Here is a 23,074-nt window from a genome sequence, read left to right on the forward strand (position 1 = left end):
GAGTTGGAAACATTTTATATGGAATTGAATGAAAAAAAACAGGGTCGTTTTACCTTTGCTTTTAAAAGTCTCATTTATGTTTTTCTAAAGACTGGCTGATGAGAAAGAGGCAATTCAGAAAATGCTAAAAGCATAAAATGTAGGCAGTTTCAGAATTTTAATCAGCTTTCGCGGTCTGTGTTTTTCAGATCAATGGTATTAGCAGAGCCTATTGCAATCACAGATAAGTGAGTTCTTCGTCTCTTTCTTCTGTGTTCTCATGGAACCTTGAACTTCTTGTAGGGCTCTTACCACATCTGCTAATCCCATTGATGTCTCCACTGTCCCCACTTAGGCTGAGGGCTCTTCACTCCACATTTACTTCTTGTTCACGAGTATCTTGGATATTTTCAGCCCTGATTCTAGTCGATAACCTGACCCAGGCGTCTGTACCTGGGATTGCTGTAGAAGAGCATCACTGAAGAACATGCTGGACAGCCATCAGCCACTTCTTTGTGTGGCTTTTTTTTTTTTTTTTTTTTTTTTGCAATTTTTTTATAGCAGATCCTAATATTCCCTATCATTTTAGAAGTGTATGGTTATACAAATATATCATGACTTTTCACCTATAAATAAAAAAGAAGTGGTCTCATAGTATATAGGGGGTGATGGTATATATTTGTGTATCAAAAGGAATGCACAAAACAGTTTTTCCTGACTGTTCTATCTAAAGTGGCCTCCTTCCCCCAGGTACACCCTATCATATTGCCCTATTTCCTTCTTGCACTTTTTATAATCTGAAATTATCTTGTGTGTGTATACATAAATATTATATACATATAATATATGTATGTAATATTATATATGATATTGATATATTTATATTTACTATATAATTTTAATATATTTACATATATGTGTATAAAAGTTTGCTTATTTATTGCTGCCTTCTCCTTCTGGAATGTGCAGGAACTTTATTTCCAGCATGTGGTAAATGCTTATAGACTGTTTTTTTGTTTTTTTGTTTTTTAAATGAATGAATCCTTTAGGTAGAACCAAGGTCATAATGGCATGGATATCAAGTATTAGACTCTTAATATGATTGAGGTACAAATAATTAGCTGGTCGTAAGTTAATTTTAGTTCAGTTACAGGAAGTTCTTACTGAAGCCCAGAATAATCGTTTCATTATTCCAGGTCTAACAGTTTCCGGATGGTCTAACAATTCAGTGGGGACTTTAATATTTCACATTCTCTTTTCGATTACCCCTTATCTCTGAAATTACAGTTCTTTCTCCATCCAGAATTCACTGATGCAGTATATTTTATAAGGTGCCTACTAGCTCCTAGGGATACAAAACTGAACAAGCTCCTTGTCCTATAGGTTCTTACCACCTGAGGGGAGAGGACAAAAAGCCAAGGTGGTCCAGGTTCTGAGTGCTGGCACAGGAATAAATTCCAGCAGCTGTGGGAGAGACGGCCAACCCAGAGTTAGGGTTTTGAGGAAGAGATTTCTGAGATTCTGTAGATGTCAGGATTAGCAGTTGGAGGAGGGTGTGGTGTGTGAGCGAGAGACGGGGAGCGTTCGGGGGGGAAGAGGAGAAAAGTGGTTCCAGGTGGAGGAGTCACTTACTGAGAGGGTCCGGAGCATTTGGGAGAAATGGACATCGCTTTGAGTGGAAGGAGCGTAGATTTTTCAGGTAGTGATCGGTGTACAATGCAGCTGGGAATGTGGGTAGGAGCCAAGATAGGAAGGACTTACATGCGATCTAGTGTATCTGGAGGACAGTGGAAATCACTGGAGGGTTATAAGGAAAGGAGGGACGTGGGCAGAATTTTAGGGGACACGGATGATTTGGTACACTGATGAGTTAGGACTAGCCATCCATCCTGTCCATCCTACAAGTGCTTATCTGTTTCTGAAGCTACGCCAAAGGAGGAAGTGGGAATGGATCAGGGCAAAGCCAACCCTAGTGATGTAACAAGGTCGCCTCCACGTGCACAGCTCACTGCATGGCAGAATTAATTGCTTCAATGACGCCTTATAAAGGATCGGGTCAAAAGATGTTCTCATCTTCCATCACACCTTTTTTTTTTCTCTTTTTTTGGGTCCTTTCCTCTGCCTCATTTTCCCACCTTAGAACAACAAGGTCACGCTTTTCCGCCAGCTGCAGCAGATGACGTACAGCCTGATCGAGTGTCGGTCCCAGATCCTGTCTGGAACCCTCCCCAAGGACGAACTGGCAGAGCTCAAGATGAAGGTCACAGCCAAAATCGATCACGGGAACAGGTAAACCAGGGATGACTTTTCACTGAGAACTTGGAAAAAACCACGCACATTCATGCTAAGGACACAGCTCACCATGAGCTTGTGATCTTGGAGTTGCCAAAGAACAATGCTTAACTGTTCTCTTTCTGCCTTGGAAAACATTTAATTTCGTAGAAGAAAATTTGGCAATGCCCTTCATGGATCAGACCCTGTGCTGGATCTCTGGTCTCAAGGAGATGATGGATGATCTGGGAATATGGGGCTTGAATGGAAGCAACTCCACTGCCAGACAATCTCAGAGGGTCTGAGCATCAGAAGCTGACAATTTTGGGGACCTGGGACTATCTCTATCTTTATTCCTTTTTTTTTAGTTTTTATTTTATACTGGAGTATAGTTGCTTTACAATGTTGTGTTAGTTTCAGGTGTACAGCAAAGTGATTCAGTTATCCACGTATCTATTCTTTTTCAGATTCTTTTCCCATTTAGGTTATTAAAGAATATGGAGTAGAGTTCCCTGTGCTATACATCAGGTCCTTGTTGTTTATCTATTTTATATATAGTAGTGTGTATCTGTTAATCCCAAACTCCTAATTTATCCCTCCCCCCCTGCTATCTTTCTTCTAACAGAGGATTTTAAATCAGCATCAGACTCATTCTGTCTCTTTCTTTCTGTCTTCCCCTAAGTGGGACCATTGCTTACATTGTGTAAAAACCAGATTTGCCAGAATAGTAAAGCATGTTTTTAGCCTGTCTCCAGTAACCTCTAAAGAGTTAATCACATCATTCATCTTCCGATTGGCTCGGTCAGATATGTAGGTTCCAGATGTTACTGCCCTTTGGAAGACGAAAAATTCAGTCGATTCATCAAAATTGATGGTGACCTGGGATGATTCATCCTTCCTGACCAGCTCTTTTTAAAATGCTGGGTTCGTTTCTCAGTTTTCACTGATGATTCGTTTGACATTTAGTTGTTTTTTTTTTTCCTGGCTGCGTTGGGTCTTCGTTGCTGCACACGGGCTTTCTCTAGTTGCAGCTTGCGGGCTTCTCATTGCGGTGGCTTCTCTTGCTGCGGAGCACAGACTCTAGGCGCGTGGACTCAGTAGTTGCGGCACGTGGGCTTCAATAATTGTGGCTTGCGGGCTCTGGAGCTCAGGCTCAGTAGTTGTGGCGCACGGGCTTAGTTGCTCCGCCCTTGTCTGTTCATAGGACTATAACCGCAGGAGCTGCACTGCTGGTCATATAGTCCTGCGGAGACTCTTAAAAAACAGCTAAGATGGGATAAAGCAGCTCCCTCCTGGCACATATGCTGCCTCTGTGTTCTTGGGTCTTGGCACACTGTGGCATCAGCCTGGAGGCCTCTGGTCTCTGGCAAAGGATGGTAACGTCCTACAAACAGCAGACCAGGCTGGCCTTTTCATTTCAGCCCTTGGAAGCAGCTCAAGAAATTAAGCGGCTCCGTCAGTGCATCCATGATCCAGTCTCTGAGCAGCCAACAAGGCCCATTGCTCATAGTCTGGGTGGCCTGTGGATCTGGCTGCCATGGCAAGGGACCTGCCAGATTGAATCAGTTGATGGAGATGCTATAAAACAGGGAGGCGGGAAATTAGGCATTTTTGCTTTCTTCCCAAAGACTTGGCACGTGCCACCGTTATCCCTGAGCTTTCTTGCCCTTTGGACATCCTCACTCCTAAACTGCTAGCGCCTGGAATGAACTGGGCGTTCAGATCGCAGTATCCTGTTTCCACCACAGTCCCCAACTTCTTAGAACTAAGCACAGTTTTTTCTGCTTCTGTGTGCACATCGGGCATAAAAAGCCTTGCTGGGCTGGTGCCATGCAGGGACCGTATGGCCCTTACTATTCCCGTGCAACGCCCAGAGCTCCGTCTTAACACAGCCAGGGGTTTTCTTGTGCCAATAGGAGCTAACATTCATTGAGAGCCTATTATATGCTAGATATTGTACTGTGTGCTTTATATGCGTTATCTCATTAAATTCACACAACAGCCCTGAAGGGTAGGGAATAATTTACAGATGAGGAAACCAGGCCTTTGCAAAATTAAGTAGATGACCAAAGTCATCTTGCTAGCAAGTATTAAAACCAGGATGCAAATCTTGGTCAAGCTGCCACCAGAGCCCATTCTCTGAGATAGATTTTGTGATACCAACAGCCAGGACTTAACTTCTTTGATTTCTTTTGTTGCTGTTGTTGTTTTTGGCCGCGCCGTGTGTCTTGTGGGATCTCAGTTCTCCGACCGGGGATTGAACCCAGGCCACAGCAGTGGAAGCCCTGAATCCTAATCACTAGGCCACCAAGGAACTCCCTTGATCTCCTTTAAAATGGTCTTGAAAAGGGCTTCCCTGGTGGCGCAGTGGTTAAGAATCCGCCTGCCAATGCAGGGGACACGGGTTCGAGCCCTGGTCCGGGAAGATCCCACATGCTGCGGAGCAGCTAAGTCTGTGCGTCACAACTGCTGAGCCTGTGCTCTAGAGCCCGCAAGCCACAACTACTGAGCCCGTGAGTCACAACTACTGAAGCCCATGCACCTAGAGCCTGTGCTCGCAACAAGAGAAGCCACCGCAATGAGAAGCCCGTGCACCGCAACGAAGAGTAGCCTCCCCGCTCGCCGCAACTAGAGAAAGACCGCGCATAGCAACGAAGACCCAACACAGCCAAAAATAATAAATAAATTAAATAAATAAATTTAAAAAACAAACAAACAAAAAACAGTCTTGAATTAAGCACTGTCCCCCAGGCCTGTGCTTTTAAGGAAATCAGGGCAAGCTCCCCAATATCTGAGCGTTCGTCCTTCATAGTTCCTATAGCAAACTACAGATGATTAGGGGAAAGAAGCATTGGTCAGACGATTTTGATTAGAATTAGTGCCAATTTTGCCTTTCCTTTTGAGGTTCTGCAGACCAAATTACTTTGCATATTATATGAGTTTGGGTAACATTTTCATAAGTTTTTTAGCATTGTTGTTGTATGGAAAGGAAGCAAAAATTGAAAGGAGAAAAGCCAGTGAATTCTTTTTATCTTGACTTGTCTGGCACCCAGCCTTTCAGCTGAATCCTCTGGGTTCTTCCGTGAAGACTCTTCAGGAAAGGGTCTGCTCCTGACGAGGAGAACCAACTGACCATTTCTTTCTTTCTAGAATGCTGGGGTTGGATCTGGTCGTGCGGGATGACAACGGGAACATCTTGGACCCAGATGAAACCAGCACCATCGCCCTCTTCAAGGCCCATGAAGTGGCCTCGAAGAGGATTGAGGAAAAGATCCAAGAAGAGAAGGTGAGCTTGCTCAAATGTGCAGACTTTGGCCACAGAGGTTCCATTTTTGCTTTTGTTTTTAATGAAGGAAAGGGAATTAAGACAACAGAGGTGGAAATGTTGTTTAGAAAATCATTCATTTCCTCATTTTAGAAGCAAAATATTACAAAAAGAACAAGGCAGTTTTGTATATTCTGACCTGGGAAGATTGCAAAGATAATATATTAAGCAGAAAAGAGCAAGATGCAGAACAGTGTGTATAAAAGACTATTATTTGTGTTTCAAAAAAGAATATACATACATCTGTGCTTGCCTATGTGCAGACTAACTCTGTAGTGATAGACAAGAAACTGACAATTAATGGATGCCTCTGAGAAGGAGAACTGGGTGGGAGAAAAGCCTCTTGACTCTGTAAACTTCTGTATTTAGTACATAGATCATGATTTCCAAAATAAATAAAATAATATTTACAAATAAAGTGTTTGAAAGATTTTAAAAATAGTAATTGGACAATAAATAAAAATTCAAAAGGTATAGAAAAAGAGAAAAAGAAAAAAGTCACCTATATTATGACTGCCCAAACATACTGATGTTTAGGTATATATTCTTCCAGTCTTTCTGTTCTAATGAGTAGAGGTTTCTGTTTATTTCGTTTAGTTTGTAGGTTTTATTTCTTCAGCACAGTTGTAATAACATTTCATTGTGTTTCTGGATCTAATGGCTAATCATGCCTGAAGGTGGACCTGTCCAGTGGAATCTCTTATTTGCAATGAGAGTTATTCCCCAAAAGAAGGATAATGAATCATGATGTTTATGCTTTTGAGGTTTAGCCAGAAACTGTCGTGAGAGATGAGAACTTCTTAAAGCTACTAAAACCCTGAGTTATCATAACCTTTAGATATACGCTCTTTAGACAGCATTTATTGAATTACTTGGGTTCAAGGCGCTTCACAGGACCGCGTTGATCATCTAAATAATAACGGTTCTATTTTTCTCACTTGATCACTTCTCCACTTACACACACTTTCTTCTCAGTAAGTGCTTCTCTCGGGTGGTAATTATATTTGGCTCCCGTTTGCAGGCCAGAGTCTTCGCTAGTGTTTCCCACTTGCTGATGCTTTTCTATCTTGTCCTCTGTGTTCAGTCAATTCTGCAGAACCTGGACTTGCGGGGCCAGTCCATCTTCAGTGCCGTGCATACCTACGGCCTCTATGTGAACTTCAAGAACTTTGTCTGCAACATTGGGGAAGACGCAGAGTTGTTCATGGCCCTCTACGACCCGGACCAGTCCACGTTCATAAGGTAGTAGAGACCCAGGTCATCTTCTGTCAACCTTGCAAAAATACCCAGCCTTCACCTATCTCCTCCCTGAGGATTTCTTTGCTGGGTTTGAGAGGGGAAGATGGAGAAGAAGGGGAGGATTTCTAGGCAGTAGAAAATAAAACCCTTTGGGTCGCTAAGCCATTCTGAATAACTGCTGAAACAGTGCAGTAGTAACAGTTTGTGTACTCCCTGGGTCTTAGAAATCACAGAAAACTCATCTGAACATGGTGACAGGAGCAGAGAATTCAAAGGAGTATAAGAGAGGGGTGAGGGAGGGATGACTCAGCAGAGCAATGAGAATTTTAGGGCAGTGAAACTATCCTCTTATGATACTGTCGTGGTGGCTGTGTGTCATTACACATTTTTCCAGACCCATAGAATGTCCAACACTAAGAGTGACCCCTAATGTAAACTGTAGACTCGGGGTAATAATGACCTCTCAGTGTAGGTTCAATGATTTTAACAATGATTGTACCATTCTGTTGGGGGTTGTTGATAAAGGGGGAGGCTGGGCATGGAGGGGGGCCTAGGGGAAATCTGTACCTTCGGCTCAACTTTGCTGTGAACCCAATACTGCTCTAAATTAAAGACTTGAGCGGATGATTATAGGCTTTGTTCAACCCTACAGTCATGCTGCCGCTGAGCAGCTAAGAAAACAGGTTTATTCTTGAGAAGATGGTTAAAAGTAATTACTGACAAATTATTTATTATTTTTTAAAACAAATTTTTAAAATAATTAATTAATTTATTTATTTATTTATTTTTGGCTGCGTTGGGTCTTCGTTGCTGCACACGGGTTTTCTCTAGTTGCAGCGAGCGGGAGCTACTCTTCGTTGCGGTGCATGGGCTTCTCATTGCGGTGGCTTCTCTTGTTGCGGAGCACGGGCTCTAGGCACACGGGCTTCAGTAGTTGTGGCACGCAGGCTCAGTAGTTGTGGCTTGCGGGCTCTAGAGCGCAGGCTCAGTAGCTGTGGCGCACGGGCTTAGATGCTCCGCGGCATGTGGGATCTTCCCGGACCAGGGCTCAAACCCGTGTCCCCTGCATTGGCAGGCGGATTCTTAACCACTGCACCACCAGGGAAGCTCCAAAATTGTTTGTATCTAAAATAGAAAGCTTATTGCAGTGTGGTGCTGTGGATTCCAGGGGATGGACTTGGAATGATTCTTATAAAATTATATTCCTGATTCAGCAAAACTGAAACTTTTATACAAAGGATTTGAGATGGAAGATAGACCCCAGATAGAATCTGGTAGAATCTGCTGTGTCTATGCCCGTCTTGAGCAGTGCTTGTCATGGGGCTGTACTGGGTGTGCCTCGGAGAGCCAGGCTACAGCCAGGAGACCAGAGGGTGGTGATTGGTGTGGTCTCAGACCTGCCTGGTGAGCTTCACTGGGCTCTTCTGGGCCACCTTTCGACCCTATTAAGTCTATACTGAGAGCAGCTTCCTCCCCGGTTAGGTGCTCATTGAGAATATTTTTTTTCCCTTCATCAGTGAAAACTACCTAATTCGTTGGGGCAGCAATGGAATGCCCAAGGAAATCGAGAAGCTCAATAACCTTCAAGCGGTCTTTACTGTAAGTCCTACCTATGTTTAACCCTTTCCTTTGTTTGCGATATTCGCAGGTGCACGTGACAAGTATATGGAAAATTTTAAAATGAACACGTGAAAATAACAATCATCGTAATCCCTCTAGCAGGAGTGACCCACTCATTTATTCACCAAATATTTATTGAGCACCTGTCAGAGGCCAGGCACTTGAAATACATCAGTGAACACATCAGATAATGTCCTGGTTCTCAAGGAGCTTTTTGTCCTAATGGGGAAGTCAGCAATAAACAGTAATCAGATAGATGAGGACTTGTATAGAATGTTAGAGGTCGTGAGTGCTTTGGGGGGATTGGGAGTTTCTGGGCTGGGGGAGGGTTGCTGTCTTAAATAGGTGGGTCTTAAATAGGTGGGTCAGGGCAGACCTTGATGAGCAGGAGCCTTTGAGCAAGAACTTCCAGTTGACGAGGGCATGAGCTGTGCAGATAAAGGGGGGAACCTTCCAGAGCCAGGTTACAGTCGGGGCAAAGACCGGACTAGACTTTTCTGTTGGCTTTTTTTTTTTTTTTTTTTTTTTCAAAGTGTAAAGGGTTTTTTTTTTAAATTATGTGTAACACAGACAAAGTTATTTAAGTCAATAAATTTTTAAGGAATTTCACATGTTCTGATTCTTTCCACTGCCAATCACCTTATGTTCCTCCAAACTCATAATCTTCAAGATAAAATAGCCCTTTCAAAAAGAAGTTATCATGTGAGTCAGCCCACAATTCTTTTAGTTAGGCTTCTTTGATCTCCAATGAAATATGGGCACACTTCAAAATTCCCCACCTGTAATCTTTGGGATCCAATTTCCTCAAGCGATTTACTTTAGGACCATGTTTAGGGTCACCCTCTAAAAATGTATTAGGTTCAAATCATATTCACTCCTAAGCTGTCACACCCTAGAACAGTACAGATCATTGGGATATTGTTGGCTCATATTTTAATGGACTTGTCCCTCTCTTTCTCCACTTCCCCGAGGCAGGAGGTGTGCTGCTGTAAATGGATCAAGAGCCAGGAAATGTATTGGGCTAGAGCTTGGGGCCTGGTGACTCTCTTTTTCGTGGGCTAGGAACTTTCTTGGGATTCTCTCCCTTTTTTTTTGACATCAGTGCTTGAAATGCCCTGGAACTGCTGCCACCTGCTCTGAGCAGCCTTGGTGGGCAGGTTTTCCAGCTCCCATTAAGCCTAAAAGAGATACTGGCTTCCTTTTCTCCCTTTTTCTCTTAAGCCACACCCATATTTTGTCTGCTTATTCTCTTACCACTCTTACAGTAAGGAAAACAGAGTCTAAGGTAAAGCACCAGAGGGATTGATAGGAAGGAACATTGGTCCGCTGCTTCCTTCCTTCCTGCCTGCCTTCCTTCCTGCCTTCATTTCTGCTTATTATTCATTCCATCTATTAACCTCCTACCCCTGTGACAAAAGTGGTCTATTACTATCCCTGCCCTGACCCATCCACATCTTCATCACCTGGTAAACATCGACAAAAAAGAGCTTAGAACTCTTCCCAAAACCTCTCCCCAACATACAGAGTATTTCCTCAATTCTAAGATATGTGAGGTTTTTCTCCCCTGAAATCAAAAGGCATTTATCAGTCAATGCGTCCATTATTTAAAAAAAAAAAAAAAAAAAAACACATTTAAAAAGGTGTTGTTGAATCATTGGTCCATCTTCTAATCAATACCATTTCAGAATAGCTGCAATTCACCCCCTCCCCTCCTCCCCCCACCAATTAGGCCCTTCCTATATGCAAATTTCATGCCCAACTTTTTCAATTAAATAAAATGCGGTGACTGATTCTTTGGTCTTGAACATTCTACAGAAACTTCATTTATAAGTGATTGCATATTATTAAATAATATCAGTGTGCGCCAGTTTATGTAACCAGTCACTTAAAGTCTTTATCTTTCTATTAACAGAAGCCTCACAAAACCTAGAGTAGAAATTCAAGGTTAATATCATCATCGGTATATATTCCTATCTTGGAGACCTGAGTTAATTTGATTATAGTGGATAGATATGGATTGATTGTTTAAAAAGTAATTCTTGATTCAGTAAAGAGGGCTTGGATAGCCGTTTCATGAAAAGAATTTGAGATGCAGTTAAATCATTTCTGATATTAAAGCAAATGAGATATGTGAGCTCTTTTGTGGGTTTACTCACCCATCCTTAGGAATACAAACAAGCATAGAGCACGAGCCACAAAAAGACAGAGACATTTCATCTACACATTTCTCATTAGTCAACACACACCCAGAAGCTCTCGATGGATATCTCTCATAAAACAGATGAATAACTACAGAAAGCAGTGCATGTAAATTTCTGTGTTATAGTTGCCTCACAGGATTATTTGGAAGGTGAAATGAAATATCACCAGCATGTGTAGATACCCAGTAAATGTCAGTGTCTTGTAAGTTTTAATTTCATTTGACACTGAAACGCGTCTGGTGCTCAGATATGCCCTGGCCAGGATATAAAAGTAGCAATGACAAGGGACCCCATTTTTAAATACCCTGCGTAAACTGGAGACTTGAGATTGAATATGATCTGATTTATAAATTTGAAGTAGGAGCTGGGGAATTTTTTAAAATTCTTTTTTTCAATATAGTCATTTTTCTCTGATGCTATGGTAGTTCTCGGGTGGATAGGGGGAAGAGAGGAGTCCTTCTGATATTTCAGCATTAGGAAGTATGCTCTGAACGGTGTTTTATTGTAGAGTGAAAAGAAAAGAGGAATGAACGTGACAGGGTGATGGAGTGTGACCTCCTTTTCTGTTCTCTGCGCCCCTGTAGGACCTCAGCAGCATAGACCTCATCCGGCCCCGCATCAGCGTCGTGTGCCAGGTTGTCCGGGTGGGCCACATGGAACTGAAGGAGGGCAAAAAGCACACATGTGGGCTCCGAAGACCCTTTGGAGTAGCAGGTACAGAAGGAACCCGAGATGGATGTAAAATGGTATGGCCACTGGGAAAACAGTATGGTGGGGCCTCAAAAAATCAGATTAGGATCCAGCAATCCCACTTCTGTATCCCCAAACGAATTAAAAGCAGGGTCTCAAAGAGATATTGTCACACCCATGTTTACCACAGCGTTTGTTCACAATAGCCGAAGCAACCCAGCTGTCTGTTGACGGATGAATGGATAGACAAAATGGTCTTTCCATACAGTGGAATGTTATTCAGCCTTAAGCAGCCCGTGTCCCCTGCATTGGCAGGCGGATTCTCGACCGCTGCGCCACCAGGGAAGTCCAATGTGAATGTTTTTAATGCCACTTTGAGCTGTACATTTAAAAATGGTCAAAATGGCAAATTTCATGTTATGTATATTTTTCCACACTAAAAAAAAGATTAAAAGAAAGATAGAGAAGAGGGAGCAAGGAGAGAGGAGACCCAGAGACAGTGCAAGATGAATTTGGTTGTTAGTGTTAGCATCAGACACACCGCGTTTACTGCCTGGAACTGCCAGGTAGCTTTCTGTGGGTTCTGTGTCCTCACCTAGATGCCCCTCCTTTGTTTCTCCCTCACTGCCCAGCACTGTGTCTTGTACGCAGCAGGGCCCTCTCAGTAAGGCCTCCGTGTGACTGTTGTAATCTTCCCTGACTGCGGCTGCGTATTGATTTTAATTGAATAAAATTCTCCTGGGAAAGTGGTTTGTATGTCTAGGAAATTGGCTCTTCCAAGGCAACATTGCTTTCAAAGAGGGTCCTTGGCTTAAATCAAACTCCATAACCTTCCAGGAGGCCCTCCATTTTCCTCTGTAGTTTGTTAAATGGAGGAAATATATTTTTGGTCTTGCACCGACATTTTGGTCGCTAAGTAGTTTTGAAAGCCATCAGTTCTGCCCCTGGAACGAGGGCCCAGAAACTGCACGTTGTCAGGGTTGACCTGTGGGTTACGTGGCTGGTGAGGCGGCCTCTGTACCCCAGGAGGCTGTGAGCATCGTGCACCCCTTGAACGGCCTTGCACTGCACCTGCTCTTAAGGTTGGCCAGGCTCTGTCTAGAGGGGACAGCACTACTTCCTGATAGTGAATTAAAATAAAAGCCCAGAAAAGGCAAGGAACCCTGGCCCAGGACTGCTTAGCCATCTATACGGCAGTCTATTCTTTCATAAAAGATTTAAGGAATATTCAGGGTCGTTGTCTTTCAAACTGGGCCATAGAGATTCAAACATCGAGCTCAAGGCTTTTATTTGCTCTTCCATTTCAGGGTGTGTGTGTGTTCATTCAGGGCGTGGAGGTTAATTTACTTTGAGCCTTGATGCCAAACATCAGCAGAAGTTAGGAGTAACTAGATGATGTCATTCACAAATGAACTGCCTATTTGGGGGTTCAAATACAAATTCTCCAGTGTGTGTGTGTGTGTGTGTGTGTGCGCGCGTGCATGCAATGTTTTTAGGGGTCTGTTAAGGGCTGATAGCAAGTTGATGTCATGCCCTGCTTTCTACAGCTTCCTTTCACTAACTTTATTCATTCCCAAGCCTTATGCACTATGTGTTCGGGTTGATCTGAGAAAGCATTTCCTCCCTTTTCTTTAGTTTTTCTTATGATTATTGTCTTGTATCTCAGTATTTCTTTTAATCGCCAAATGGACTACCTGTGGCGTGGATCATTAGTGTGTGTTTTATGGCTAGATTGTAATTTATTAACCAAGGAATGGCTTCTTGCCATGGCCCCTGCCTAACCTCAGCAGCTGTAGAGTGAATGGCCCACTTATTAGTTCTCTGGGCAGCAGGCATAGTTAGGTTAAATGGTTTGGCCCTGTAATCACTGTTGGATTCCTACCCTGGCTTTACCACTTAAACCTCTGACCTAGGGAAAATTACCTACCTTTCCTGTAGTCAGTTTCCTCATCTCTTAAAGTAGGGCTAATATTAATATTTGTATAAATAAGACAATCCATGCAGTAGGGTTACAACAGCGCTTCCTTAATAGCTCTTACCGGGCATCAAAGACCAAATCACTATATGGTCTTCTAGTCTGTGCTGTTGGTGCCCTGGCTGCCCTTCATTTATGTGGAAACCAGGTGAGAAAATGTCAAATCAGAGGGACAGTGGACCACTGCAAGTCTTGAGTTCCTCTCCCAGGTCTTTTATTCTATTGACACTCCTGCCAAAAAAAAAAAAAGAGTATTCTCTGGGTCTTGGAACGCAGGCTTACTAAAAAGTGTCAGTGTCACGTGACTCAAGAATTCACCAACTTGGTCTAGTAGAATTTTTTAAAGGAGGTAGTCTGCAGGGTTGATCCAAGAATACCCAAGCCCCTGCCTGAGCCCCTGATGAATTGATCTTCTGCTAGGCTGGGACACTGGGAGTCATCATTGGCAAAGAAATAAAAGAAACGTCCCTGCTCGCTCTCTCTCTCTTTCTTCCTCCAGGGTTCTATGTTTGCTGATACTGTAATCTTCCATAGTTCCTCACTGAGGCCTGAAGCAATTAGTTTCTTTAATTAAGTTTTGTCTTTTTCCTAGTGATGGATATTACCGATATCATACATGGGAAGGTGGATGATGAAGAAAAGCAGCATTTTATTCCCTTTCAGCAGTAAGTACTTGGGCATTATCCCAGGTGACTTGAGACCTGGATTAGGCCTTTGGATGGTGTGTTAGAACCAGGTGCTAGGAACCTTTTGCCCAGTTAGAAAAGGAAAGCTCTTAAGCAGGAAGATTGTCAGAGCGGAGCTGACAGAAGACTTTATTCAAAGTCCTTCATATTGCACTCCATTAAGAGGGTAACTGAACTTTCCTGATTCTAAAGAAATGACCAAAGGAACATAAGGGGCAAACCTACCAGATTATGGTGCCATTTAAATGCCAGAAATGCCAAAGTTTACCTGTACTTTGTCCTATGGAACAGGTATCACAGAGGACGAGGAATCAAGCAGAATAGCACAGGGCTTCTCAGACTGTAACCTGCACACGAATCACCTGGGATCTTGTTAGGATGCAAAACACGATCTGGTGGGTCTGGAGTCTGCATCTGACAAGCTTCTAGGTGATGCTGCTGCTGCAGGTCGGGGGCTCACACTTTGAGTAACAAAGGTTTAGGAGATGCGAGAGTGAAGGGTAGACTAATCCTTGTTTTCCTGCAAGCGGAGGAAAGCCAGCCTGGGAATGCATGGAAGCTTTCCCCGCAGAGCTGCACTCAGGTCCCCATGCTGAGTCTCAGGAGCTGGAGCCCTGGGTGGGCCACTGGGGGATGTCGGAGAGCTACTCTCTATCCCCGTAACGCTGAAGGAGCGTACGTGTGAACATCATGACTGGCTCATACTCTCGCAAGCATGCGCCACTTACCTCGCACAGGTGGCTGGGACGTTGCTGGATCTGACTCCTAACAGGGCAGTCGTGGCAGTGAGAAAAAATGATTGTCTCGGCCAGTATGCGGCCACCACAACAGATCAATATGACAAACCGAGAATTCCAGAAACCAGCCCAAGGATATTTGAGTTACTATGTGATTTTATTAGTAATAAGTAATATGGTTATTTTTAAAAATTATTTTAAAATATTAATTTTAAAATCAGTGGAGAAAGATAAACTATGCAAAGGATAGTGTTTGAGAAAATTAGCTAACCATTTAAGAAACATAAGTTAGATCCTCATCTCCCAACTTATACCACTGTAAATTCCAGATGATAACACATATAAGTGTAAGAGCCAAAAATCTTAAAGTACTATAGGAAAACGAAAGTTTTATACGATGTGATGTGTGGGAGGCCTTTCTGAGTCAGACACCAAAGATTCAACTGAAGAAGAAAAATTGATAGGTTTAGCCACACAGAAAGTTTAGACAACTTATACATAGAAAAAATTTAATAATATATTTGCAATGTCTATGAAAAAGAATAAATATTTCTAAATTATAAGGAATTAATACAAGTTCATAAGGAAGTAAGAAGGAAACATACACATGCAAAGAAATGGCCTATAAATTCATTGAGAATCAATGAAAGGCAAATGAAACAATGAGGTTTAGTTTTGGGGTTGACGAAGTTTTAAAAATATATGGTATCCAGCGTTCAGTGGGTATAAATACTACTTATAAGAATATAAATTGTTACAATGCATTAAAAACCTTAAAATTTAGAAATTTCAAAGAATATACTCCGTAATTAACAGTGATTATTTCTGTTGGTGTAACTCTAGGTGATTTTGCCCCTCTTTTGGTTTAACTCTGCTTACTATTCTTTCTACAATAAATAGGTATTATATGTAATTTTATTTAAAATATAAAAATCCTTATCTTTCATTTTAAAGTCCAGCACTTTTGGATAAGTTTCTAAATATAATAGTATAAATAGTTTGTGCTAAGTAGTACTTCCCTTCTCATCCAGAAGCTGCTATTAATAATTTTTAAAATATGTGCTTATCTAGTATCCTACCACCTATACACTGACCCTCCAAGAATATGGTGAGGTAAATATTTTATGTAGCTTAGTGCTAGTGTGAATTATGACACAACTTTCAAATTCATGAATGCTGCTCCCAATGTAAATATGTATATTTAAGTATATTAAATAAGTGTGATATATTAAATTAGTACATATAATATATTAAAATATATAATTTTATATTAATGCATTAAATTAAATGATTTCATATATTAAACCAACTATATTACAATATCTTATGTAAATATAATAAATATTAAATAAAATACATAGCATAAATGTGAATATGTAAATACATAAAATATAAATATACTTGTGATAAATATAAATAATTTTCATATCCATGAATGTTATTTCTATTATATATACATATATTATAATTATGTACTATGTATATATGTATAATATATATATATTTTATATGTATATATGTACTAGGAGCAGCATTCATGGATGTGGGAGTTATATGAAATATTATATAATAATATATATAATATTGTATATGTTTCAATATATATGAATTATCGGGGCAGCATTCATGGATATGAAATTTATTCTACTCCATACAAATAATATTATAAATATATATAAAATAGGAGCCGCATTATGGATATGAGTTATCTCAAATGTGTTTCTCTGTATTTGTCTCACTTTCTGAGGTGGGTTTCTTCTTTGGTTATGTGCCTCCCCGCTTACTTTCTGAACCAGCTGTTACCTAGCGGCCGTGCTGAAACAGTGAGCTTTCAGACTGTCTCCACCGTATAATAATACAAGCTTTGCGTCTCCAAGGAGCCCAGCCCTAATTTGATTACCACTCACTGTGTGGCCAACAGCCACTGTACAGCTTTCACGATGCAAATCACAGCCTCTGGCATTGAACTCCTAAGATTTATGGCAAATGCTTTCATAACTTACCTCGAAAGCTTTATAGCGATTATTATATTGGGAGAGTTTTATGCGTGTATCCTGCTAGTCTAAGAGGGAGTCATTTGAAAACAACTCAGACTGTCGCAATCCCACTTTCCAGGAACATATTGCAGAACGCTTCCCCCCTATTGTCAGGGTACAGGTCTGAACCCTGCAGAGAAAGCTGGCCTGTGTGTCGTGGGCAAGAGAACAAAACCACAGCAGAGAAGACTGGCCACCGTTGGCCCACTCCAGGCTGATATGTAGTTATTGATAGCACTTGTGCTTTCCATAGAATGGGGGCTGTGTTTGGCTCTTTGATCCCCCTGTACGAGCCTCAGCCTGATGTGATCTTTAAAGTGGCTCTTATTTGCTGGTGGCTGTGCCATTGCAACCCTAAACATAGTTCTTCATCACGTGGGGTTCTACGAACACCATCCCGAAGCCGCTGCGTACATACTGCTCTTGTACATTGAGTGTTGTCACTAGATGTGGACCTTCAAGGCATGTGATCCTGGCCCATTTCCTTACAGATGAGGAAACTGAGGCCCAGAGGGGAGACTCTAGCAGAGCTCACTTGGCAAGTAGAGCCAGAACTGGAGGCTGGGTCTTCCTGCCCCTTCCTCCGTCCTTCTACCATTCCATTCCTGCAGCCTCTCCCACCTTACAAAGTGCATCAAGCATTGCCCCTGGTTTTAGTTATTAACATTTGACCGTCGGTTTTGTTTGTTCTTGGGGTTTATTTTTCCCCTCATTACCCCAAGTCATTTCAAGATGAATTCGGTGTCTGATATAGGCCCCCGGTGGGAAAATAAAGATGGAAAGTATCCTGTAGTTAGGTTCCTTTACTGTTTATATTTCCAAATGACGCGCATCGGACCCACCACTATCTGAGGCTGTGCTGCAGAGACTTCCTCTTTTTTCCTTACCAGTCATTTCTGACTTTCCCAGAATTGCCATGGAAACCTATATCCGGCAGAGGCAGCTAATCATGTCGCCCCTGATAACATCCCATGTGATTGGGGAGAATGAACCACTCACTTCAGTCTTGAATAAAGTGATAGCAGCCAAGGAAGTGAATCACAAAGGACAAGGTACACAGCCCTATGTACTGAGCTGGGAGGGGACTCTGGTGGGGGTGGAGGGGTGGGCTCAGAGCTAAGTCCTTGGACTCTGGCCCTTTCACTATCTTTCTCTGATATAAAACAGACCCTGCTGGGGACTGCCCACCTCAGTTTCCGTTTAAAGGCAGTTAAGACTTAAGAGAGTTGGATCACAGCTGTATTTTGTAAATTCTATAGAATTCTATAGAATTCTCATCCCATGAGTCTTTCCTCACTTTTGTCTGACCTGTAATCCCCGTGTTGTTTCCACAGGTCAAGGCACAAAGAAAAAGTTTTTTTTTTTAATTTTTTAAAATTAATTTTTATTGGAGTATAGTTGCTTTACAATGTTGTGTTAGTTTCTGCTGTACAGCAAAGTGAATCAGTTATACGTATACATAGATCCCCTCTTTTTTGGATTTCCTTCCCATTTAGGTCACCACAGAGCATTGAGTACAGTCCCCTGTGCTATACAGTAGGTTCTCATTAGTTAAGAAAAAGAGTTTTGAGGATAATTATGTTCCACTCCCTGAATATGTTTCTCCCAATACGTTTCCTAAAATTGAGAGGAAGGAGACCAAAGTAATGCAAATGAATATGTATTAATATAAACTAATGGGCTACCTAGCACAACATTTTTAGTTGTTTTTAGTACCTCCATATATCATTTTGTTGATATAGTTTTAACTCAGAGGAGTTCTGCTTATTGAAACTGCATTTTTAACTCAAATAATAAGGGAAAATAGTTTAAAATCTAAAATTCAGATGGTGATGATTTGGGGATAATTTTGAAGATTGAGTCAATTTTTTTTTTTTTTTTTTTTACCACCCTGTAATTGTCTTCTGAAGTGGAAGCATTTAGGAAACATTTTCAGCATATTTAATTTGCCATGTGTTCACAGTTATCCTGAGTAGTAAATACATGTGAGGAATCATAGAATCTGAAAATAAATAAATAAATGCATTTCTGTTGTTTTGGAACTCCTAACCTAAGGATATAATTTGTTAGAGTGGAAAACCCTTACACTAAATAGATTGCTGTGTATGTACAATTTTTTTTAACAAAACTGAAAAAAGAATACCATTCCTTCTCCTCCTTCTTAGCAATACACTTTTCAAATGTTTTCATGCTCTTCATAAATATTTTTTGTGGCTGCGTAATATTCCATTGCTTGGAGTTTTTTGAGCATGGAATCCCTAGGTAAATACTTAAATGCTTTCTATTTTGCTACCATTATAAATTTAAATAACTCTACTATGACTATCTTTATACATGAAGCTTTTTCCATATTTAGCACTGCCTCCCCAAGAAAATTCCCGGAAGTAGGATTTCTGGGCCAAATGATAGGAACAAGCTTAAATCTGGAGATGTACATGTTGCCAGAATACTTCCCATAGGTTTCTTCCTGTGGGCACTAATTACCATATGCCCACTTTGCAAACTTATGTTTAAAAATCTTTACCTGTTTGAAAGGTGAAAAGTAGGCCACCGTAGCATTTTAAAAAACTACGTGACAGTGAATTATCTGGCCTTCATATGTATTGATATTTAGGAGTTTTCTAAAGTTTTCCTTCCTTTCTAAAGTTTTTGTGAACTCTTTGTGTAATGAAGATAACAATTTGTCTTACTTAGGACACATACTTTTCAATTTCTGGTTTGCCAAATATTTATAAACTTTTTGTACTTTGTGAGTTGTATATTCATGTTCTGTTTATTTGTGAGGATCTGAATGTTTTTCTTCTAATGAGTATGAATTCCTAATTTCTTATAAGTATTTCACCATGCCTTTTATAGGCATATGTAGTATATGGTTTATGAAGTATACCTTTTACTTTTTATGAATATCAAAATTTCAGTTTGTGTAGATAATTCTTTTGCTTTTGTGATTTCTTCATTTGTTTCTCTACTTAGAAAAATGGTTTGTACTCAGAGATTTGATAGTGATACACTTATTTTTTCCTTTAATTTCCTGTCTTTTTTTCTGTTTACTTTTCTGTTATATTAGGAATTTATTTTAGTGAAAATGTGTGGTGAGAGGTTAGATTGATTCTGTTCTAAGTAGCTAGAAAATTATCCCAGCACGTTTATAGAATTGTTCCACTTTTCATGATTTGTTATGTTTCTTTTGCTATATGTTTAATTGCTGTATATAATAGTACTTGATTTCATTGTTTCCATTGATTTATATATCTTTTCTACTACTAATATCACTCATTACTATAACTTTACAGTATTTTGATATCTGAGAGGGGCTATCTTTATTTTTTTTTTTCCCCAAAGTAAACATCCATTCACATTTCTGTCAAATTCTCAAAGAAATCTTACTGTGATTTTGTTGGGAGTATCATTAAAATTCTAAGTTAACTAGGGGAGAATTTACATCTTTATAATGATGTGTTTTTGTATCAATACCACACATATATTTTTCTCAGCGTTTGTGTGTGTTAATATATTATATGGATCATTAACAAAGAGCTAAAAGTTTATCTTTTCTTTCTTTAAAGGACTTTGGGTGTCCTTGAAGCTACTGCCGGGGGACCTCACACAGGTTCAGAAAAACTTTTCACACTTGGTGGATAGATCCACAGCAATCGCCCGGAAAATGGGCTTTCCTGAAATAATCCTTCCAGGTAAACACTTTGCTTGATTCACCTGTTCTGCGTCCTCTAGGACTTTGTTCCATGCAGCCATCACTTCTAATGGGACTCTTGAGGCAACATGGATCCATAAGATTTCATTATTTGCATTCAGTGATATCGAGACAGTGGGAGATACAGACGGGGTTGCAGTACCTTAGAAAACTAGCCAGTGTGCAAGCCCAAGAGAACGCTTTTAAATGTACTCAGAAATTTCTCTTTGCTTTCTCTTCCTTTATGTTCTGCACAAGCCTCTCTGAAATACTTCCTAGACCATCCATTAAGTAACACTAAATAGCACAGGTTCTCTGTTCCGAGAATAATTTGCTTCATCTGCACGTACCTCTTCTCATGATGACATCACCAGCACCGTGAGCTCCTTGCCAGGAAATTCCAGCGAGGTGCCCACTCAGCTCAGACTCAGCTGGACCTTCTGCTCCAGTGGCTTAAGCTCCAACTATGTTCTCGGCTCTCCCCATACTTGTGGTGACAAGAATGTAAACATTCTGCAGTTTCCTACTTTAGTTTCATCTTTTTTTGCCACCGCGTGTTGGTAATCTGCATATGTGTTCTCGTGAATTCACTGATTTAACCCATTTACTTTCTTTTTTTTTTTTTAAATAAATTTATTTATTTATTTTTGGCTGCATTGGGTCTTCGTTGCTGTGCACGGGCTTTCTCTAGTTGCGGCAAGCAGGGGCTAGTCTCCGTTGTGGTGCGCGGGCTTCTCGTTGTGGTGGCTACTCTTGCTGCAGAGCATGGGCTCTAGAGCGCAGGCTCAGTAGTTGTGGCACACAGGCTCAGTAGTTGTGGTGCACGGGCTTAGTTGCTCTGCAGCATGTGGGATCTTCCAGGACCAAGGATCGAACCCGTGTCCCTTGCATTGGCAGGCGGATTCCTAACCACTGCGCCACCAGGGAAGCCCCCATTTACTTTCTTGATTGTTATAGTGGTAAAAGGATATCATCCCCTCGAGGAACCTTATATATGTGTATTATATAAAATATATGTGTTATAAATATTAAAATATAAGTATGTTGTATATTTGATAGATAGGAAGAAAGAATATATGAATAAACAATCTTTGGCATGTTAGAAAAATTCTCGAAAACCAAGCTGTTATCTATTGCATAAAAATTCAGGTTCTTTTAAACTAATACAAGATCTTGTTCCTCCTTTGGGAAATTAAGGAGCAGTAATAATTTGATGCCTCACACATTTCTGTACATGGTGGGTATTAAAAGTATATTTGTGGAATGAATGAATGAAAGAGTTCTAAAATTGAGATTATCTTTTTCTTCTTTTCTCATGAAAAGTAGTTTTTCATCTGCTCATTTCATCCCTTCCAGGGCCATTTCACCCTAATACATATTCATCAACATTCTACAAAAATGTTTTGTCTTCTTGTTGTTTATAAAGATAAGTATTGATACTCTTCCTATAACTGAAGGCAGTTTTATTGCTACAGAAAGACCGAAATCTGAAAAAATAAAATAGATTAGTTTATCTTTTGGACAAAGTGCATTTATCTTGGAAATCTGGCTTGGAAAGATTCTTTCTATTCAATAGTATTGGTTCATAAACTTCCAGGGCTATAACGGACTTTAAAAATCATCTCGGATGATGGTTCCCAAATATGCTAGTCTTTGGATCAGCCAATCAGGATCACCTGGGAAATATGAAGATACCGATTCCCAGATTTTTCCAGAGACTCTGATGCAGTTTGTATGACCAGGGCTCTGCGGGGGATTCTGGTAATCGGCCAGGTTTGAGGAGTATAGATCTGGGCTAACATCCCTCACCTGGGCTCCCTCTCATCATCATTTAAACAGGCTGCAGATTCATCTTAAACTCCTCCCTCTCCTGCACTTTCTCCTACAGCTAAATTCTTGGAGGAGATTATATACTGTCTGTTTCCTCACCTGCCAGTCTCCCTCTGTCCTGTCTGGAATGGCTGTCACTAGTCACCAAAGATTACAGTGTCACCAAGTCCACTGGATAGTTTTAGCGTAATGGTCGTCTCGGGCCAGTACGTGACAAGGTTGACCACTCCCTCCGTGAAATGTTCCCCCTCGCTGTCGGTGATCCCACACACCCCTCTTTTTCTCCATTCCCCTGAGGCCTCTCCCAGGACTCCTTTGCCACCTGAGCATCTTCGACCTCACCTTTAAATGTTGGAGTTCCTCAGTCTTTGGTCCTTATGCCCTGTCTTAGTTTGCTTGAGCTACCATAACAAAATACTGCGGGCCGTGTGGCTTAAACACGGAAGTTTGTTTTCTCACAGTTCCGGACGCCGGAAGTCCAAGATCAATGTATCTGTAGGGTTGTTTCTTCTGAATCCTCTCTCCTTGGTTTGCAGGTGGCCCCCTTCTCACTGTGTCCTCACACCGTCACCCCTCAGTCTGTGTGTGTCTGTGTCCCAGTCTTTTCTTATAAGGACACCAGTCATATTGGATTAGGACCCCGCCCTATGACCTCATTTTACCTTATTCACCTCTTTAACATATGAATTTGGGGGGAGGGGCACAATTCAATCTGTAACAGGACCCCTTTCCTTCTCCCCTCTATTCCCTCCCTTGGTGATCTCATCCACTCATTTTGCTTCTGTGTGTTAGTT

At 41.0% G+C, this 23,074-nt stretch overlaps 1 protein-coding gene across 1 annotated transcript in view; it reads left to right on the forward strand.

The window, feature by feature from the left end:
• DOCK5 (dedicator of cytokinesis 5) overlaps positions 1–23,074 on the forward strand; it is a 222,862-nt gene that overhangs the window by 98,516 nt on the left and 101,272 nt on the right. The window contains exons 6-13 of the mRNA XM_061200716.1: positions 2,120–2,268; positions 5,401–5,536; positions 6,660–6,817; positions 8,332–8,413; positions 11,220–11,349; positions 13,893–13,965; positions 17,669–17,811; positions 20,326–20,451. Of these exons, the coding sequence (XP_061056699.1) occupies positions 2,120–2,268; positions 5,401–5,536; positions 6,660–6,817; positions 8,332–8,413; positions 11,220–11,349; positions 13,893–13,965; positions 17,669–17,811; positions 20,326–20,451 (997 nt within the window). The remainder of the gene's footprint in view (positions 1–2,119; positions 2,269–5,400; positions 5,537–6,659; positions 6,818–8,331; positions 8,414–11,219; positions 11,350–13,892; positions 13,966–17,668; positions 17,812–20,325; positions 20,452–23,074) is intronic.

Source organism: Eubalaena glacialis, chromosome 9, assembly GCF_028564815.1.
Source record: "Eubalaena glacialis isolate mEubGla1 chromosome 9, mEubGla1.1.hap2.+ XY, whole genome shotgun sequence".
Lineage (NCBI taxonomy): Eukaryota > Metazoa > Chordata > Mammalia > Artiodactyla > Balaenidae > Eubalaena > Eubalaena glacialis.